We start from the raw sequence: 22,937 nt of genomic DNA, 5'->3' as shown, positions 1-22,937 counted from the left end.
TGGTGGTGGTAGTGGGGGTATCTAAATAGTTTCTCACAGAGGAAAATAAATTGCTGGTGAAATTACTTCTTTATGGGCTTTATCAACAGCCTTGTGCTTTGCTAAATCAAGCTTATTATAAACTAAAATCATAAAGGTCCTTAAACAAAATTGTTGCTGATTTTGTGATGCCTGTCCTGGCTATATGGCTCATGCATGATTGTGATTACCAACTGAAACTTCCAAATCAGGCTTCTCTTTCTTACTGCACTGAAGTCCCTTATTTCTCTTTTTCTTTTTACCTTTTTATTGAGATTTAATGGACATTTAACATTGTGTAAGTTTAAGGTGTGCAACCTGGATATTTCTACTTGACTCTCTTGAAAACAACTTGTCCCAACTGAGCTCACCATCTTTCCCCCAACTCGCCCTCCAACTTTCCCCACCATTGACTTCATCTCCAATTTTTCAGATGGCCAGACTGACCCTTGGAGCTTCCAGTATCATCAAGTTTTATCTCCTCTTCTCCACATCATCTCTGGATTTATACCTTTATTTCTATCACCACCATAGTCTTACGTTTCTCTTGATTCATTGAGTCCGTCCCTCCTATATATGGATGTCAGTTAATTTTCTTAAACACTATTTTATCCTGTCCATCTTTTTCTCAGAATTTTCTAGTGATCCTCTTTGTTTAATTAATCAAGTTCAAATTCTTTACGTTGGCGTTCCAAGCCTTTTGTTTTCTCTTGAGTCAATGTACTTTTGTACTACTTTCTGGACCTTTTCCTACTTAGTGACTTTTGTCTCCCATATGTCAGCTCAGTATCATTTCTAGGCAATTCCTTAACCAGTCTACATTCTACCTTATCTTTCAGGGTTTAGCACAAGACCATAAAGACTTTTTCTGCTCAGGGCACTTCAGTAATTTATGCCTTCTTTTGTTTCTGATTTATTGTCTGTGTCAATTATTTTAGAACTAGATAATTTATGCTCTTGTATGGTACTTGGTTTAATGTGTGTTTGTCTTGTCCATGTAAAGAGATTGTTAGGTATTTGAGGCTAGATGAATATCTGAAAGTTTCCTTTCCAGCACTCAGAATTCTCCTCCCAGGGATAAGATTTAATAGGTGTCCCCTGGCTACCCCTTCATCCTTGTTGACTTGAGAAGAATTGTTCAGATATTTGAATTTGGTGTCTCTGGCAGACTCCAGTCACACCACTGTTCAAGACAGGAGCTAGGCATCACATAAAAGGCTATCTCAGTCCTGTGATTATTGGCTCAGGGTACCACGGCCTCATGGCCTGCTTGTCATAGAGTGGGTGTTCTATTTGTTGAATGAATGAATGACAACCTAGAGAAAATATTGGATTCCCTGATTCAATTTTCTATTTTTCATCGCTTAAGTAAAAAAAAAAAAAATAGATCTGTTAAATGATGTCAGCCAGGTTCACAGAAGGCAATGGTTGTTTTCAGTTCTAGCTTTAGAAGGTGAAAACTTATTTTTTTGGAATCTGGTGTTTCCCAGACAGTCGGGTATATTGAATGATCTCTCCAACTTCTCTGGCCTCTACTTGAATACCTCATCTTCCAGTAAAATTTACATCCAGTTGAATAGAATTCTTTACATCTCTTCCCTGGTTCCTTAGGTTTGGAAGCATATTTTAGAAAGGCCCTGAAAATTGACTTTAGCCTGCAGCCATCCTTCACATCATTGTTGCTTCAGTAACTGCTCATGTTGTAATGCCTCCAGAAAGCCTTCCCTAATTTTCTAAGACAAAATTAATTATTCCCTTCCCCAACTTTCCCAAAGTTAATCACTCTCGCCTCTGACTCCCACATTCACCTACACATTTCTATATTATGTATACTCTTGTTATTCATGCATGTATTGTTAGATGTATCACATCACATTAAAATATAGTAGTTGCTTATATCTCTGTAAATCCCTCAAAGGTGGTGGTTATGTCTCATCTTTATGTTCCTGCACCTGGAACACTGCCTACCCCAGGCTGTGCTCTGTCGAAGGTCACTGATGAAAAGCGACAAGGAATGAGTAAAACTATGAGGACACCATCAACTCTGTCTTTTGCAAGTGAGTGGCATTTTGGTGGCTAACCATCCTCCTGGTCTGGCACTTCCGCATCTGAAGTGCTGGGAGCTTGCAGCCAGAAACCCTGAGTGCACATCATGGAGCATGGTCCAGATGAGTCAGAAGGCACCACAACCACAACCAATGCCCGGCCTTTCTTCTAGAGGAAGGCAAATATTGAACTACGAAATTGTGGGGTGTTACCGTGGCACTCATGAGAAGTCTTAGTCCCACTGGCACCTCCCTTCTCTGCTTGGGAAGCAGAGGGCTGGGGGTCAGGACTTTGCGGAGGGATGGGCTATCATTCTGTCAGCACAGCTTCTTTCAGATCACCTTGTAACATTTTTTAAAGGATGTTTTTATTTTATTTTCTCTTTCTCTTTTTCTTTTTACCTTTTTATTGAGATTTAATGGACATTTAACACTGTGCAAGTTTAAGGCGTGCAACCTGTTGATTTGATACATTTTATCTGCGGCAACCTGTTTACCACTATAGCATCAGCTAACACTCTGTCAAGTCACGTCATTATCACTTCATTTTTGTGGTGGAACAATTAAGATCTATTAACAACTTTGAAGTTTATAATACAATATTATTACTATAAATTACTATGGCTGTGCATTAGATCTCCAGAACTTATGTGCTTACTAGTTGCAAGTCTGTGCCCTTAAACAACATCTCATCTCATAACATTTTAGTTTCGGTTTTTTACATTTTGTGTGGTTCTCATAGGGAATGTTGAAAGTTATCTTTAAGAAGATTACTGAAAGACTGTCATCATCTGTGTAGAATTATGTCTCAGAAAATGGAGTTTGGAAGCAAATTGCCTCTCTGCCTTTAAGATGGGGCTATCACCTAGCATCAGATGGGTTGTAACATGCTGGCTGTCTTTTGGTTGACAGTCCTTCTGTGAATGAATTTTATATTTCTACAGGGTGTAATATGTTTTAGATGGCAGCTTTTAAAAAAGCATTTGAGGCTCTGGGTTACTTTTCCTTCATAAAAAGATATAGATATAGATCTTTGTAAACATTTGTTTTATTTTGGAAATAAAAAGCACAGGAAAATATTTTTATAGCTCTAATAAAATTATCTCATGCTTGTGCAGCGAAAATGGCCCTGCCTGGAGAGGCAGATCTGGACAAACAGAACTTTAAAGATTAAGATTAGCAAATTAACGGACAGGAAAAGCCAGACAGCCAATGAACCTACTACGGCAAAGTCCGGGGGCTGGTCTGGAGCTCCAGGCTATCTTTGGCAACTGATATTTGGTGCCCTAAAATCTCCAGCTGAAGCTGCTTGGTCCCCTCAAGCTCCACAGTCACTGGGATGCTGGCTTTGTATGCCACTTCCTTTGCTGAGCTAGTGTGGAAATCTCATTGTGTTCTGAAATGGTTGCTATGGGAACATCTCCACCTAGTCATTACCTACTCAGGCAACTGATTATATTAAACCAGGAGTCGAAGATGTAGAAGGGGCCTGCGGTAGCCACCTGTTCTACTAAGAATTGTAATTGCTTTTGCCACAGTCACCTCTGTGGTCACACATGTCTCTGAAAACTCTTCTCTACACATTTTCTCCTCTCTTGTTCCCCACCAAACAGAGTTAGTAAATGAAATAAATCTATAGGACATTGGCATTGGGTTACCAGAGTCATTACATTTCCATTCCCCTTGTCTCCTCCTGTTCTCTCATGTGGAATAAAAATAGTTGTCACCCTTTTTCTCACTCTGTTGTGCCTCTCCATGCTTAGGTGCAGAGATAACTCTCTTCTTCAGGGGTCTGTAATTGTAGGGTCCCACACAATGGTGCTGAAGCCACAGTTTCACCATGTGACTGTATATAACACAGATATCCACATACCTGCTGCTACCTGGTGACAAGCTGCTGTAATTGCAGACTAAGTTAGGAAATTGCCAAGAGTGACCACAGTGATGTTATTGGTTCTAGTTTCAACTCACTAAGAAGGTAGAAGGTATATGAGGGAATTTGATAGTGGAATGCATAGTACCACAGAAAGGAAAAATTTCAGGGCTTCAGTCCTATCTGAGCTGTTCAGTTAAATGTAAGGGGTGATTGACATTTATAGTTATTTAATCTAATCTAATTGGTAAGTTAACAATAGTTACTGGGATCTCAGTAACTATAAAGACAATGTCCTTTAGGGTCTTATAGTCCATTTAGGTATGTGCTTTACACATCTAAGGAAAATAATTTGAGACCACTTATAAAACAAAATACAAATTAATATTCCCTGGCATGTATTACTGATAAAGAAACTTGAGTGAAAGGGGTATTCGGAGTGGAGTGCTGAGCAGAGAAGAAAGGGAATTTCAGGATGGATAGAAAATATTGCCACTCATGACTGGAGGGGTATGAGCAACCGGTAGGGTGAAATAGGGGAGGGGAGTGTAGAGAACATCCGCGGCTAGGGGCAGGGGGCTGGGGTTGAGTCCAGACACTAGACGGTTTGGGGAGTACCATCAACAGAGGGGTGAGAGGATGGCACCTGCTTGTATGTGATCGTTTACATGGTGAATAATATAACAGTGAAATATTATCTACATTACATGTCTGTTTAAAATTTTATGTTTCTAGTTTTTTTCAGCTTACAAAAGTAAAACAAGCTATTGTAAAAAAAAAAAAAAAAGAAATCCATCGATTACAGAAACCTATAATGTGGAAGTCAAATATTCCATAATTCCGCCTGAAAGGTAACCACCATTGCAGTTGCTTAGTAACACTAATAAATAAATGAATACATAAATAAATAAATGAATAAATAAATAAATAAATAAATACGATTTTATCATTTGGAACCTTGGAATTATAAGAAGAAATATCTCCTGTTTTCCTAATTTGTTTATGTCTTATAATAAATAACATCTCATTTATTTATGGTTATTTGGTTATGGCTTTTTTAGTTATTTTTCTCTCTCTGACCCTCAATATATGATGCCATTGAGAGTCCTGGTCTCTATGAAACAGTGAACTGGACCCCTTGCTCATTCCCACCTTGCTTGGTGGAAACATATCTGCAAAACTATACAGTTTAAAGACTGTCAAAGAGGTAACTTCCGGGGGTAGCTGGAATAACTCAGTCAGGGTCATAGGAGAGGTAAGAGGCACTGTTAGATTTCCCCACAGGCTGTATCCAATATTGCATTGGTCTATGACTCAATTCTTCAAAAATGTGGGGTCTGAGTTGAGGAGGTTGTCTCTAGTATGGAAAGAGTTATTCCAAGTCTCTGTGTTCCTGACAGAGCTGAGAAAACAGATATTGCACATTGATATGGAAGGTTAACAAGCCACAAATATAAACATGTCCATCTCCTGTTGCCCTTTCCAGGATCTAAGGATCAGAAATAGCAAGTTCTAATTTCTCCTAGTAATTTCCAGGCATCAACGTAAATCAGATTACCTCTTTAGTTGAACTTGTTTATGCCAAAGGAAAGTAATACTTGGTGGGAGCAACATAGCACTTTGAAATTTATAGATCGGAGGTGACACGAGAACCAAACACTGAAAACTTTGGAGCAAATTGTGAAATTTATCCACTTTCTCCCCTCACCCCCCAAGTCGAAAGTGAAGGATTATTATGATAGAAGATATGAAACCTGGAGGGGTGACTGGGCACTGATTTGGGTTTCCAAAGGAATTTGAGATTAAGAGACTTACAAACCAGAGGCCGAGCAAGACGACTCCAGAATGAGGAGTGACATACGGAGAGCAAAGGTAGAAATAAATGAACCTCCAAGGTAATCACAATGGACAAGCAGCGACCACAGACTAAAAGGACTTTGCCATGGGGAAGAGTTTTACCAGGAATGCAAGAACGAAACTCAGAGATTTAGGTTAAACAAAGAAGGGAAAATTCAATAATGGCTAGATCACTAAGGGCAGCTCTAGAATAGGTTTCATGTGGGGTTTTGAAAATAAAGTAGTCTTATCTAGTCTAATGGCTGAAGGTGGAAAGAATGTGCTGGGTAAAGAAAGGAAGGACTTCCTTGTACAGGGCTTCACAGTTTTTAAGATTTATATTTATGAAGCTGGCCTGATCTCATTGTAGCGCCCCCCTCCCCACCCCCAAAGCTCGGAGAGAGCAGGGCCAGAATTACTTCACTAGTGAGGAAATCAAAAGACAAAGAGCTAAGTTCCACTTGGGAGGGGAAAGATGAAGGAAGGAAGGCAGACCTCGGAGGGTTTTGAAGTTCAGGAGGAAGTGAGTTTTTTTTTTTTTTGGTGTGTGTGTGTGTGTGTGTGTGTTTTAAGAAAACATTTGTTCCTTTCCAGGTACACTTGATTACTCACTGTTAAGTAGGCGGAAGTCAATGAATGGGTAGGAGCCGCGGCGTTCAGCAGGAACCCCCGTCTGACCCCTTAGTCGTACATCTCCTAGAAAACAGAAGATCCAAACAAATGTTTGAAAACATTGCCAAGTGTATGCACTTATCCTCTGTAAATCCTCTTACCCACTTATGTCACTGGAACCAACACCAAATGTCAAGAGAAAAATGATTTCCATTCACCTTGCTTAAGAGAGTGCCATGTGGAAGAGATATTTAATGAATGCTGAATGCAATAAATTTGGCAATACCCTAAGAAATGAAGCAGCGTTTTCTTTTATATTTGCCTGGAAGATGGCTCTGTGAACACTTTTGTAACTGACAAAGTTTCCACAGTCTTTTTGTACTTCCAACAGCTGTAAAGATGCAGCATTGTCATTTGGAAGGACAAATGGTGAGCTGGGATTATAGCTTTCATTCTTATTCGAAGTTTTAATCACCCACGATGTCATTTCTCTTGGTTCTAGCACAATTGTTTTCTGACTGGCATTCCTCAAGGCCGTACCATTCATCTGCTTTAGAATCTGCTCCGAGGAAGGCCAGCCTAGCTCCAGGAACGTCAGCCTCCCTTGGACATGTGATAGTCTGTAGAGTTTCTAGGACTTATTTGTAGGTTTCCTTTAATGTCTGTGTACACTTTCCTTTTTGGTGTGTATCCTGCTTTCCCCATCAAGGGAGGTAATGAAGTCGAGTGGAAAGAGCCTGGACTTTAGAATTAGGTAGGGCTTGGATAAATCAGGTTCTGGGCCTCAACTGCCTCATTTCAAGGTATCATTGGTAGGAGAATATAAAATAACACCTGCTGCTTGGCAATAAATGCTGGTTTTATTTCCTTCTACACGTCTGCAAAGCAGGGACCCTGCACATTATGTGTTTTGCATTTCTCCGAAGTGCTTTGTGTGTTGTCTGGTACTTAGCATTCTAAGTGAATATCCTCTGTGGACAAGAATAGATAGAAAGACTAAACTCCCAATCAGTACATATAATATGGATTCAGAGGAGAGGTAAAAATACATGAGATCTAACATATTTCTGGAAGATCTGAATCAGGAAAGGTTTCCATTCGATGCATAAAGGGGCCACTCCCATGAACCACTCTGTCCCAGACACAAGATGACATGGGGCCTCAACCTGGGAGTGGAGAAGAGAAGACAAGTCTTCTCCCGATTCCTGGAGTTAACCAGGGACTGATGAGATCCTCATTGGCTGTAACACATGGAATTGATTGTGTTTAAAACATACCTCTTAGATGGACCTGTGTGTACTTGGGCTTATTAACTGTAAACCCCGAGCCCTTACATTATTCTCTGCTTTGAATTTTATATTGGTACCTTATTTAATGCTTTGTATAACCTGATATTGTAGTGACATATTGATATTAAAGAATGTTACAATTTATGGAACATAGGGAAGTGCAAGGAAGAGGGAAGAAATTGAAAAGTACATTTCAAATATAACTATAATCTGGTATCAAAGAAGGGAAGCTGTTCGCATTTGATAAATTCATGGGGATAGATGGTGAGTAGTTAGAGGAAAGCCACTGTGGTCAGTGGAAGCGTTTACTTCTCCTCAGCAGTTGTCTTGAACACCCTCTGTTTATAAATCGCTAAAGAGTTTACAAAGCACATTCACAAACATCACAGTATATTTATTTTCTTGTTTCTTTCATTAGATTCTCACAATAGCCTTGTGAGGAAGGTCACTATTATTCTCCTCACTTATTAAGTGAGAAACTAGAGTCTCAGAGGAGAAACTGAAGGATGGCTGTTCACTCTCCGAGCCCCAGCTCAGGGCTCAGGTCCCTTACAGGCATTTAGTAGATGTCTATCGACATGAACTGACTGCCTGAGTTTATGGCACTTTAAGGTTATAATTAGCAGGGCTAGTCCTTAAATCGAGGTTGTTAAACTTCATAAACAGAGCTCTCTCCTCAATATCATTAGTTTCTAAAGTTATGCAGTATGTACACCTGGTTTTTAAAATGAAAACAAAAATCACAGACCGCACATGATAGAAGATGTACTTTTAATAGCCAAAGAGAAAGTACAGCATGTTGAACAGCTATAACAAATTCAACACAGTCTTTAAATCAATTTCTATTTTACGAAAGACAGTGAGATAGACATATACTTCAAAAACTACACACAGATGAGACTATGTTAATTTGGTTTATAAAGTCTGCTGGGCTTGTGGATACAGAGCAGTAGCTACTATGACTGCTTGTTGATCTCTTATGTCATCCCTTTGGGCTTCTAGGGGTTTTAGGCTCACCGGTTGGAAATCATTTTGCCCCTAGTCTTTTTTTTCCTCAGTATTACCAGAGTTCCTCCTGACTTTGTAGTCCTGAGGGGTACGGAGTAAGACAATCAGATCCTGTTCTGAATTATCAAGGCATAGATTATTTTCAAGTAAGAAATGGAAAGCAATGATTACAAATATTATTCGGCAGAACTGAAATTACCTGGCAACTCATTTACTCAAGCTCTTAATTAAGCAGACTTTTCATGATGCAACCCCACTTTGGGGAAAAAGAGACAACAACGAAGCAAGTTGATAGCAAAGATACATAAACAAACAAACAAAACAAATCAACAGTAGCAACAACTACAGAACCCATACCCGAAAGTTTCCTTTCAGTACTTATACTGTCTGTAACTGCAATTACAGTCTTGAAGCGGATTACTCATAAAACTAATAATGGCCTTTAGATGTAGTAAATAGTTGTTTTAGAAAAGAATTATATCATGTTAAAACTACTAGTAAAGCAGGAGGCAGGACACTTTTAAGTGGCTCAACAATGCATTTTAGAAAATTTTCAATGTGAAAAGTTAAATACAAACAAACCAAACATGTCGTATCTTGAGCATTCTATTTAATTGAAGCTCTAATGTGGTAACATTAATGTTTTAAGTATACATTTCTAATGTAGAAAGACCTCGCTCCTTCTCCCTGCTTTCATGAGACCCTTCTGATACTAAATTGCTTCAATATGCTTGTGGGAAGAGGGAAATAATTCAGTAACAACAGTCTTCGGAGACGCAGAGGCCACTGGCTGATGTCTGAAGAACAGAACAAGTAGCGTCCGGCTAAACTGCTTTTACTGGCCTGTGGTCTCAGGCAATCCTCTATTTACCTAAGGCCTTATATCCAAGCTAAACAATTATTTTGACTATTCATTAGACCCTTGTTTAACTTAAGCAACTTTCTTTCTGGCAAATGAAAGGTGCTGTGGACCCAGGGTAGGAAGCGTTGACAGCTCAGTTGTGTCCTCAGTCTGTTCTTATTGTGTTCCAAAATGAAACAAACAGCAGGGGAATTCTTATTTTGAAAGCGCTGCTTCTCTTTTGCCCCTTCAGGCTGAAAACATAACATGTCGTCCTTGGGTATTTAAAGCTGCAAACACAGGCAGAGAGCTGAGCTGAGTGGCTCCAGGAGCCAAGACCTGAAGACAGCCACTCACCATCCCAAGGGACCTGGTTCTGGGATGGACCTTTTGCCCACTTGGCCTCTTGGGCTGTCTCTGTTTAGTAAAAGCTTGTGCTGGGGAGCAGACGTTATGTGGCCTCTTATGTAACTGGCAAAGAGAGTGGAGACTCTGATGGTGATGACAACTTACAGTGGCTGAAACACGGACCACATGACAAGAACTAGACTCTGGCCCCAATCATGGTGTCAAGGTCACTTCAGGGTGGGGAAAGAGGGTAGGCAAGGGACAGAGCAGTAGCTACTATGACTATGCTCCTCTTGTGTCTGAAATGAAGAAAATCATGGTAATGGCTGCAGGGAACACAGCATAAAGATTCATAGCAGTGGTGTCACTGTGAACGAAGAAGACGAAATGGTGGTAGTGTGAGAAAGATCCTGGGGCAAGCCAAATAGAGTGGGAGAGAAGAAGTTCTCACCAAATGTGTCCCTTTGAACTTTCTTAGGCATTACTAGCTCATGTCACTGCTGCAAACTTGCAAAATGAAGGCAGAGAGAACCCAGATCCCCACATCTCAGACAAACATTTTCACTATGCTGCACTGCCTCAGCTGGCAGCTTTGAATATTTCAGATGACTACTCTCAATTAGGAAAGTGAATTATTTCTCCTAAGATGTTTATCTAGCCAAACAAAGAGAAGTTTGTGCAATTTAAGCACTCCATAGATTTATGGGGTAGGAGAGGCAGCCAGTTTAGATAACTCAGGCAGAGATGATTGTTCTGAGTGCCATGAGCTCACATGAAATCCAAGATGGCTGATTAGACCCAAATTTCTTATCTAGAGGTTCAATCTTCTGCTTTACTTTCTTGCGAAAGGCTGGGTCTGTCTGGCCAGTAAGGACTGTGTGTTGACCTGGCAGAGTAGGAGGCATCCTGTCTATTGATCTTCTGCACTAATTGTGTATTCTTGGGCTGTTGCTGGGAGAGCTTTGTGTGTAGGAAAGAGAGAAACCAGGAATTAGTTGTCCAGAAACTACACTTTTGGCAAAAGGGACAAAAATAAAGTTTTCCTTGCATGTGAAAGAAAATTCTTTCTTTCTTCTCTTTTTTAAACACCTTGATGTTTATATCAAAATAGGAGAAAGGGGAAATTTCATCAAGTTAGAGTCTCCAAACAATACTGTACTACATTGCAACTTAGCTTAAAATTATTAAATACTTGGGACAGATATGCATTTGGGGCTTGAATGCTGCAAAAATGAATATTAGATAACACAGCCTTTATTCTTTAAAGCAGGTAAGGAAGGTTTTAACTCAAACTAGACAGTCTTCAGCTTGATGGTTTTACAGAGGGAAAATGAGGGGAAAAAAGTTTTAATCACCAGAAAGTCAGGAGTCTAATAAAAAAAAGATATTGAACAAGCAGCAGCAGGAATGTCTGAAGAGAATTCTATGAAGCTGTAAAAGAACTTAAAAGAACACAAAGAACATGTGTTCTTACAAAGATTTAGAAGAAGGGGAATAATCTGGGGAGTCATGTTAGGGAATATGTGATCTGGGTCTGCCTTCAGTAATGAAAATACCAGTGTAAGCTTGTATGTGATTCACTTATTTCTGGGATAATGCTTTTTATCACCAGATTCTCACCAAAGCAAAGTTTGTTGTTGTTGTTGTTTTAAATACACAGACATACACGTACACACAATGCCTGGCATATCGTAGGCATGCAAAAAACAGCTCTTATTCATATTTTGTTACCGCTCTGAAATTCCTGCCTCTCACCAAGCTCCCTCCCCCATGACAGTCAGTACTATTTAGTAGGAGGATTTCTAAGTCAGGAACTGCTTTAAGGACTATATGTATAAGCTGGTTTAGTCCTCATAACAGTTGACCTGAGGTAGGTGTGCGGGTTATCTCCATTGAACTGAGGTTCTAAGTGACTGAATTGGGATCAGAAGCCAGGTGGCTTTGGGAGCCCTTGTTCTCCAAGCCACTGCTGTGAAGGGCCAAAGTCTCCATTGTCCACAACAGTTATGGGGTACGAGCACCCTGACGTTATTCATTATTTTCTTGATCTTCCTAGGCTGTGTGTCTCCTGTCTCTGCTGGGAAGGCCTGGGCTAAATAACAGTGAGTACCAGAACTACGTCCTGAGGAAAGCTCAACATTTATCCTGGGCTTCCTCATGGCACCATGATAAGCCTAGTAAACAGGTGCTGTGGACGTGATTGGGAACAAGAGTCCCCGGTGGTGCAGGTGAGACCACAGGGAGTCTAGACTCTGGTACATCTAGTGTCTTGTAAGTCAATAGAACTCTTGAGTAGGTGGGTCAGCAAAGGGGCCAATTCTAGGGCGGGCTCAGAGGGGACCCTAGATTAATTCAGTTCATTTCAACAACGTTCATGCAAAACATTATACAAAGTGTCAGAGAATAGAGAGGAAAAGGGAAATATAAGATCCATAAGACGTCATGTTGGTACTCAGCTAGTTAATAATCTAGAAGAGTCATAGAAATGAGCAAATATGGCATAAGGTGGAAGGGGGTCTAACTTTTAATGATACTGGGATATTTAGGTTTGGATCCCTCTCTCAGAAACATTATGAGGCTTTATGATTTTATATTGAAAGTAACTTGGAGATTTCTGGGTCTCAAGTGGCTTCCTTGCAATCTCATAAAAATGTTTCACTTAGTAGGATTTAAAGAGAATAATTTAATATTTAATTTTAAAATTTAATATAATTTTACATTTAAAAGGACTTCACTATTTAGAACTGTGCTTGAAGGTGAGATTTAGACTCACATCAGGTTTCCAGTAAGCAAATTTCTTTGGATACAAGCTAATGATTTAAATTCACAAGGCTCTTTTCAGAAATAACTTCTTATTAGGAAGACATATGATTTGTATCTGATGAATGTTTTAGCCTTCTGGAAAAATAATACATACAGTGGGAGAGGTAGGGGAGGAGAAAGAGAAAGGAAGAATGCAAAGAGAAAGTAGGCAGAAGAGGAAGAGGAGGAGAGAGGAGAATACACAGAAAATGGACATTGGGAGGAATTAAATACTGGGGCTGAGGAAGAGGAAGGTGTCAGGGATAATTCTTAGATTTCTGTCTTGCATACTTGGGTGGTTGGTTGTGCCCATCACAGAAAAAGGGAAATCTCAAAGGAGAGTTATTTCATGTCCTCCACTTGATATATGATATTGAATATAAAGCACAATTTTGATACATGATATTTTTAGCGGGTGATACAATGGTGAGAAACCTCGGGAACAGTCTTGGCCTCATGGAGTTTACAGTCTACCAGAAGGGACCGTACAGAACAATTATATTCATAAACATAAAGTTGTAACTTTGGATAGTGAAACAAAGGAGAGGTATATTGTGTTAAGAAATTTATAATGGACTTCACCTTGCCAGAGAAGTTGTTGTGAATTTCCCTGAGGAGGTGACATTTGATCTGAGATCTGGTGAATGAACAGGAGTTAATTTAAGGTGAACATATGTCCCAATTTGCCCTGGAAAGTCTTGATTTATGCTTGTTGTCTTCCTGGTGTCATTAGCAATAGTGTCCCTTTCACACTCCAAAGTATTCTGGTTGGATCATACCTTACATGGTCACCCTGAGTGCAGCAATCCTGGCAGCAGGAGTGCACAGCTAAAGGTCCTATGGCAAAAGGATGGCATATATAAGTTACCACAACAACGCGAAGTGCATCATACATCATAGCAAAGAGAACAAAGTGGATGTGGTGGGTCATGGGTTAAAATGAGGTTGGAGAGCTGTCAGGGTTCTGTAGGACAGGCTGAGGAGTTTGGCTTTATTCCAAGAGAATTAGGAAAACATTGGATGATTTAAATGGGAATATGATGTTATCAGATTTGCGTATTGAAAAACAACTTTGGGTGCAGTATAGAGAATGGATGGAGGGGGAAAAGAATGACTAGTTAGGAGATGACTCTAATTGTCCAGGGCAGGAAAGATGGCAGCTTGGAAAGGATGGTGGTACTGCTAGAGAGGTGAATAGATTTTAGAGATAATTAATAGAGTTGGCATGTGGTGAGGAATCGCCTATGAGAGCCGAGGGAGAGGAAAGTATCAAAGATAATTCGTAGATTTCTGGCTTGCATAACTGGATGATTGATTGTGCTAATCACACAGAAGGGAAAATCTAGAAGGACCAGATTTGGGGGGAAAAGTTTGTGCACTCAACATTAACCACATTGAGTTTAAGTGCTACTGAGATTTCAATGCAAAATGTCAAGTAGGCAGTTGGACATATGGGTCTGGGACCCAGAAAAAACGTCTGAGATGGAGATATCAATTTATAAATCAAATAAAATGATGGTCTTGTATTAAGTTGCCTAGGAAATGCAGTGAGAGGTGAATAGGGCCCAGTATCCAGCCCTGAACAACTGTAACATTTAATGTCTAGCTGGAGGAGGAGTCTCTAAAGGAGAAGGGGAGCCCAGAAGGTAGGAGGAAATCCAGAAGCTCATTAGGTCATGGAAGAGAGTAGTAATTCAAGAGGGAGGGAATGGTTTTCAGATAGAGCTTGGTGAAAGGGTAAGTGAAATGATAATTGAAAAGAAGTCCTGTGGATTTAGTTGAGTGACTGTAGTGAGAAACAGAAGCAGAGTCTTTTGGATATCACATAGAGCTGGGAAATTGGGAAGGCTTTATTAAGGAGTTGATTTTTAGATGGGTCCTAAGTAATAGGTAAAATTGTGAAAAGCAGCACTTTATAGTGTTGGCTCGCAATTGATTCACTTATGATCTCTGAAATGAAGGGAAGGAAATTTTTTTAGGAAAAAAATCATGCTGATCAGTAGCAATCCCTAACAATGACATTAATAATAAAATATAACTTGAAAATTGCACGGAGGTCATGAAAATGCTTGTAAAATTTTCAACATATAGTGATAGCCTATCAAATTACTGCCTATACTTAAATACACTTCAAGAAAAAAAAAAAATGTCTAAATGGAAATCACTGCCTAGAAAAGTATTCATTGGGAAGAAAAGGATGGGCACATCAGTGAGAATAAATATCATTAATAAAACACTGACCAAATCCCCATATCACTGGATAGTTTCTTGTGGTTTTTGAACTTTGAATAATTTGAGAGAAGCGTTGTAATGTATTGTTTGTTTTCATGTGCTTCTGAACTTCCTGAATCTGGCCGGGAACAAGGACAAACCTGCCAAAATCCTGCAAGCAAAGATGTTGCTGATCACGGGCAGGAAATACTCCAAGTCCCAGGAGATAGCTTATTCTTAGGAGACTTCCACAGCAAGTCTGCTGACCTCAGAAGGAGCATCGGGCCACCACACTCACTGCTGGAGCTGCTCACGGCCGGGAGGTGTTTGCGCGTCTTCATTCCAGGCGTCTGTGCCAACATGGCACTTGGGATTCTTTTAAGCTCCAAGTGTTGTTCATTTTTTTGGGTTTGTTTTTCAGAAGGGAAACAGATGGTAAAAACCGGACTCAGTAGGGAAATGGTTGACTCGATGGTATTATATCCATGTTATAGGATATATTTTGCTATTAACACCAGTAACTTATATTTCTATAGTAATAGCTAGGAGTCATTGAGCATTTAGTATGTGCGAGGTAACGTGTGAAGTACTTTTCATGAATTAACTCGTCTAGTCCTCTCAGTGACTCCCTTAGATATAAGTCCTGGAATCAGTATCATACCTGAGAAACAGAAGTGTTAAATCACTTTTCCAAGCTGACACGGCCAGTGAGCGTGAAAGCAGATTGGCAACCATGCTGACTGTGCCCTTAACTAATAATGATACAATCTCTGTTAAAATATGTCTTGATCAGAAGTGAGAGCCATGATATATTGTTAGGGGAGTGTGGGTATTTTATAGTATTTACCTGCCCTATATATCTCATAGAAGGCAGGAATCAAATGAAATCACAGGATAAAAGGGCTTTGTCAATCACTTTGTAATAAAGTTTTATTATTCAGAATATTCTTATTGTTATATAAATATTAAACATATATAATATACTATATGTTATATAAATTCTGTATTATATAAATAATATTATTGCTATTGCTATATAAATCTAGGGCAGTGTTAAAGTGTATTCAAAGTGAGGCACATTATTTTTTGATATGTAGTTAAACGTGAATTAAGGGTGCTATCGTCAAATGTGCTTGGGAAACATAGAGGTTTAACAAACATAAACTTTTAAAAATTGCATTGTTATCTGCTAAATTGTATCTTTTAAATCTCCAATTTCTGCCAAATTCACATGTTGGAGCTCTAACCCTTAGCACCTCAGACCTCAAAATGGGAGTATATTTGGAGATAGGTCCTCTAAAGAAATGATTAAGTTAAAGTGAGGCAATTAGGATGGGTCCTAATCCAATCTGACTGGTGTTTTCCTAAGAAGAGGAGATTTGGACATGTGAGGAGATGCCAGGGATGATACATAAGCAGAGAAGAAAGACCGTGTGAGGACACAGTGAGGAGGTGACCATCTGCAAGCCAAGGAGAGAGGGCGCAGAAGAAACCAAATATGGTGATACCTTGATCTTGCACTTCTAACACACAGAACTGTGAGAAAACAAATTTCTGAGGTTTAAGACACCCCCAGTCTGTGGTATTTTCTTATGCTAGGTGAAGAGGCTGCTTCTACTGACAAAGAATTGAGGAATTCAATATTTCCAGTTTCGTCAGGGGCTTCCCATACGTTTTCAGGATCCCTTCCTTCCAATCAATGCCCTTACTTTACAGTAGACACTCTACAATGTTGGGAATTCAATGTGTGTGTAATTCACTCATTAGCAGGATGAGATTCTGGGCTTGGTTTTCAGGAATCTCAGCTCTGCAGCTACAGGAAATGAATCTCTTTCAGGGCAGACATAGGCACTTTCAAGTCATTTATGCAGCACTTGTTATATCCCTTCGCTCATCCTTTTCCTTCCCTACTTTGTTCAGCAACATTAGGAACAATCAACCAATCTCATTTCACTTGTTAGTTTGACAAAAAAGTCCGAAGGAATCACATGCATGGCTACCCAGAAACTTGCCTCTTACAAGTGTTCGATTAGGAATACCCAATGTTGTTATTTTGTGTATCTCTATTGCCACATCACACTACGGACTATCAGTACTCTCTTTACTACTAGAAATAGAATAATTAGCATTCTTTAAATCTAATCAGATTAGACAGCCAATTCTAGAAAACTGGAATCAATTCAGAAAAATGCATCCTTAAGATTCTGTTTCTCTAGAATCATTCGTGATACCAAATCTGTATTAGTCAGCCTTCTGTTTCTCTGGAGGACCCTGACTAATCCATGCTGAGATGCCTCAGATCCTTCAATATGTTGATGTTCACTGTGACTATCCAACGAGGTGACAGCATCCAGCCTTTCCCAAACACAGTTGTCCACAAAACACGTTTTTAAATTATCTTCTAAGATGACTGTTTGGGAAAAAATAATTTAGTGTATACTGCTCTGCATGGAATTTGTGTGTGTGTGTGTGTGTGTGTGTGTGTGTGTGTGTGTGTGAAAGAGAGAGAGAGAGAGAGAATAATACTTAGGTCAAAATCTTAGCACTGGAAGGAGCTTAGAGTTCCCTTACCTTTCCTTCTCTGGTACCATCACTTCTTACACTCGTGCTCTGTATGACTAAGTCTACACCTCTGGGTCAAATTCAAACAGGATATTTATCCATTTATTGCTCATATATGTTTTTGAGTGCCTACTATGTGCCAAGCCATGTTCCAGACCCTGGGTATATAGCAGTGGACAAAATAGACAAGAGCATGACTATTCTTGTGGAGCTCAGATTTCAGTGGGGAGAGACAGACAATAAATAAAAGCAATAAATACATTGCCTATAGAGACGTGGCATGGGTGCTATGGGGTAAAGTAAAGCAGGGAAGGGACGAGGGAGTGCTGGGTGGCCTTGGTGGCGATGGGGCTGCAGTTTAAATAAAGGATGGTCTATTTATTTAAAGATTGCTCTGAGGTGACTTGGAACAGACGTGAATGAAATGTGAGAGGTGCCACAAGACCATCTGGAAGGAATATTTCAGGCTCAGGGAACAGCAAGCACAAGACCACAAGGAACTTGCCTGGTATGTTCTAGAAACAGCAAGGAGGCCAGCATGCTGGAGCAGAGAGCGTGTTGGGCAAGTGGGAGGAGACGAGGACAGAGAGATGACAAGTGGGGAGGGGGTAGGTGAGGGAAGTAGAAGATAGTTTAGGGTCTCAGAGAGAAACAGGGGCTCACACAAAGATGTTGAATGAGAGAGACATGATCTGATTAGTGTTTTTAAAGGATCACGCTGGCTGCTTTGTTGAGAATAGACTGTTGGGGAACCTTTATACATTAAACAGACCCCCAAATGAATGTGTTGTCTTTTCTTATAACCCAAGTCCCATCTTGTGTCCTACTTATGGAAAGTCCAGTCAGTCACCAAAAGCTGCTCCTGCGCATCCCCTGCACCCCCTGCAATGCCCCAAAGGTGGTTTGATGAGTCAGCAAGGTGGGCACTCACTTAGGGCCCCAGTGTGCAGGGCCTTCTCGAGAAAAGGGCGCAAAGCCACAATGACTATTTTCCTGGCTTCACAGAGAAGGGAGAAAATGGATCCCGGCACATGGCTGCTTCATTCACCAAGGCAGCACCAATTTTATACGTATATACGATACACATGTATGTACTTTAGGGAGAGGTGTATTTTGGAGTACTTTTTATTTTATCTGTAAAATTAATTAAACTGTTTTTGGCAGGGTATATACTTGGAGGAAAGACCTTGCGCCATATTGAATAGAATAAGGACTTTTTAGAAACAGATAAAATATAAAACTGAAGACACATTGGCTCCTGCAGAAGCAGTCTGTGAAACCTGCACTTCTCTGGCTGGACCTTACTCACGATAGGACCAACTGGACCATACATTAATTTGCCCAGTCAGAACCGTGCTGTGCTCTGAACACACATCTCTCATGTTTGTTTACTCAGCCATCAGAACTAAACTTGGTGACTAAACTGAAGTGGAGTTACTTTATAAACAGAGATCATTTGATGTTTTTTGTTTTTTTCAACCAAATAAAATTCAGACAACTTTTGCCTTTTTTATAGTTTTCTAACACTTTTCCTATTCTCCATAATTCCACCAGGATTATTGACAGGAGTTTAGCAAATATATCTGCAAATAGCTGGGATTATAATTCACTAGACCCTGAAACTTGAATTTTTGCAAAATGGCCCTTGTTTTTATTTTGTCTATTTGTTTTTTTACTTTCTTGGGCTTCCATTCCAACATGCCACACTGACCTTTTTTTTTAAAAAAAAGCTGGACTTCTTCTTTTGAATTCATGGTTTTTGACAAGAAGGAAGACAAAAATTTTTTTTTAAAAATGAGCATTAAGTTTCTATTGTCTTTTCTTAGTCTTCCGCTGCTCTTAATGTTTTGCCTCTTCCTTAGACCAGGAGACAGTCCTTTTCCATCCTTTTTCTTTAAAGAACATTTTAATAAATCTTTTAAAAATCCTCTTTATTACTGGTTTGTGTCACAAATTTGTATTTACTTTTGGTTAGATAAACCCTCCTCTGTCTTTTGTGCATGTCAATATTTTTAAAATATTTGAACCTATCAGAGAACTTTCCGTACACTTTCATTGGCTTCTTTAGGCAAGCCTCTCTATTCTTGATCACTGAGATATTTTGCAATCTTAATATAATGTGATTTCCGGGTGCCACAGAAATACAAAGGATCATCCAAGAATACTATGAAGGACTATATGCCACCAAATTCAATAACCTAGAAGAAATGGACAAGTTTTTAGAAACATATAGCCTTCCTAGGTTGAACAATGAAGAATTGGAAAAACTAAATAGACCAATCACCAGTAAGGAAATTGAATCAGTCATCCAAAACCTTCCCAAAAGCAAAAGTCTGGGACCAGATGGCTTCACTAGTGAATTCTACCAAACCTTCAAAGAGGAGCTAATACCAATCCTGCTCAAACTCTTCCAAAAGATTGAAGAAGAGACAGTACTCCCTGACTCCTTTTATGAGGCCAATATTACCCTGACACCAAAACCTGGTAAGGATAACACAAAAAAAGAAAACTACAGACCAATATCTTTGATGAAGAACGATGAAAAAATCCTAAACAAAATTCCAGCAAATCAAATGCAACAATACGTTAAAAAGATTATTCATCACGATCAAGTGGGGTTCATCCCAGGGGCACAAGGATGGTTCAACATACGCAAATCCAGCAATGTAATATATCACATAAACGAAATAAAGGACAAAAATCATATGATTACATCAATTGATGCAGAAAAACTGTTTGACAAGATACAACATCCATTTATGATTAAGATATTTAATAAAATAGGTATAGAAGGAAAATACCTTAACATAATAAAGACCATATATCAAACCCTCAGCTAATATCGTAATTAACGGTGAAAACCTGAAGCCCTTTGCTCTATGTTTGGGAACACAACAGGGCTGTCCCCAATCACCTGTGCTTTTCAACATAGTGTTGGAAGTCCTCTCCAGAACAATCAGGCAAGAGAAAGAAATAAAAGGCATACAAATTGGGAATGAAGAAGTTAAATTGTCACTCTTTGCAGATGACATGATGCTATATATAGAAAACCCTAAAGACTCCACCAGAAAGCTATTAGAAACAATCAATGAATACAGTAAAGTTGCTGGCTACAAAATCAACGTAAAAAGTCCATTGCATTCTTATATACTAACAATGAAATCTCAGAAAAAGAAAAAAAAATTCCTTTTGCAATTGCAGCAAAAAGAATAAAATACCTAGGAATAAACTTAACCAAGGATGTGAAAAACTATATGCTGAAAACTACAAGACATTTTTAAAAGAAATTGAACAAGACACAAAGAAATGGAAAGACATTCTGTGCTCATGGATTGGAGGAATCAACATAGTTAAAATGGCTGTATTACCCAAAGCAATATACAGATTTAATGCAATCCCCATCAAAATCCCAGTGGCATTTTTTAAAGAAATAGAACAAAAAATCATCAGATTTGAATGGAACCACAAAAGACCCCGAATAGCCAAAGCAATCCTAAGAAAAAAGAACAATGCTGGAGGTATCACATTCCCTGACTTTAGCTTGTACTACAGGGCAACAATAATCAAAACAGCATGGTATTGGCAGAAAAACAGACACATAGACCAATAGAATAGAATTGAGAATTGAGAAATAAAACCACATAAATATGGACAGATAATTTTTGACAAAGAAGCTAAAACCATACAATGGAGGAAAGACAGCCTCTTCAATAAATGGTGCTGGCATAATTTGAAAGCCACGTGCAAAAGAATGAAACTGGACTGCTATCTGTCACCATGTACCAAAATTAATTCAAAATGGATCAAAGACTTAAGCATAAGACCTGAAACAATAAACGGCATAGAAGAAAACATAGGTACTAAACTTATGGACCTTGGGTTCAAAGAGGATTTTATGAATTTGACTCCAAAGGCAATGGAAGTAAAAGCTAAAATAAACGAATGGGACTATATGAAACTTAAAAGCTTCTGCACAGCAAAAGAAACCATCGACAAAATAAAGAGGCAACCAACTGAATGGGAGAAGATTTTTGCAAACAGTGCCTCTGATATATCCAAATTTTATAAGGAACTCATACAACTCAACACCAAAAAAAAACAAACAACCCAATTGAAAAATGAGCAGAAGACCTGAAGAGACATTTCTCCAAAGAGGACACACAAATGGCAAATAGACATGAAAAAATGCTCAACATCACTTATCATCAGAGAAATGCAAATAAAAACCACAATAAGATATCACCTCACCCTGGTTAGAATGGCTATAATCAACAAGACAAATAGTAACAAGTATTGGAGAGACTGTGGAGAAAAAGGAACCCTCATATACTGTTGGTGGGAATGCAGACTGGTGCAGCCTCTATGGAAGGCAGTGTGGAGGTTCCTCATAAAATTACGAATAGAATTACCATATGACCCAGCAATCCCTCTCCTGGGTATCTACCCAAAAAATCTGAAAACATTTATCCATAAAGACAAGTGTGCTACAATGTTCACTGCAGCTTTATTTACAGTGGCCAAGACACGGAAACAACCAAAATGTCCTTCGATAGATGACTGGATAAAGAAGTTGTGGTATATATACGCAAAGGAATATTATTCGATGGTAAGAAAAAAGATGAAATAGGACCATTTGTGACAACTTGGATGGATCTTGAGATTATAATGCTAAGAGAAATAAGTCAGAGAGAAAAAGCAGAGAACCATATGATTTCACTGATATGTGATATATAAACCAAAAACAACGAAAGAACAAGATAAACAAATGAGAAACAAAAACTCATAGACACAGACAATAGTTTAGTGGTTACCAGAGGGTAAGAGGGGAGGGTGGTGGTACGTGAGGGTAAAGGAGATCAAATATATGGTGATGGAAAGAGAACTGATTCTGGGCGGTGAACACACAATGTGATTTATAGATAATGTTATACAGAATTGTATACCTGAAATCTATGTAAGATTTATAAATATATATATATAATATATATATAATGTGATTTCTATGTTTCTTATCTACAAACCCGAAAGTCTGAGAATATATCTTAGCCATCACTGGGAAAACAATGTCTGAATTAACTGAATGAATACACATTATAATAACCTTGTCTTTTACAGTTTTCTGCCCTTATTAAATTTTATTGCTTTTTAGAATCTATTTTGATGGCAACATAAATAGTTTACTTTTTTGAAATTAAAGTCTAACAATGCTTAGAATTCCCTTGTTTTCTTTTTGGTGAATTGCACTATACCACTTTCCTCTTGTGATAATTAAACCCAGAGAAGTAGTTCTTCATGTCCAAACCCAATTACATGATATTAAGCTGTTTGAATTTGAGAACTGGGGCTGAAAAACTAATCCAAATGTATTGAAAGAACTCTTTTGGAGATGATAAATAAATAAACAAACAATAATGTTCCTTCCTAATCAATGTTCACTGAGTACCTATTATAAGTCTGTTGGACTTGTGTATTATTATGTTAGGGATTTCTGG

General features: G+C 38.9%; 1 protein-coding gene across 2 annotated transcripts in view; it reads right to left on the bottom strand.

The window, feature by feature from the left end:
• The window catches only part of PDE7B (phosphodiesterase 7B), a 290,164-nt gene that overhangs the window by 67,246 nt on the left and 199,981 nt on the right, over positions 1–22,937 (bottom strand). For both annotated transcript variants that reach the window (XM_019732772.2, XM_019732774.2), the window contains one exon: positions 6,385–6,468. In XM_019732772.2, the coding sequence (XP_019588331.2) occupies positions 6,385–6,468 (84 nt within the window). The remainder of the gene's footprint in view (positions 1–6,384; positions 6,469–22,937) is intronic.

The sequence above is a fragment of the Rhinolophus sinicus genome, linkage group LG05 (genome assembly GCF_036562045.2).
Source record: "Rhinolophus sinicus isolate RSC01 linkage group LG05, ASM3656204v1, whole genome shotgun sequence".
Lineage (NCBI taxonomy): Eukaryota > Metazoa > Chordata > Mammalia > Chiroptera > Rhinolophidae > Rhinolophus > Rhinolophus sinicus.
Note: the sequence above shows the minus strand (reverse complement) of the source record. Positions and strands in the feature narration are given on the sequence as shown.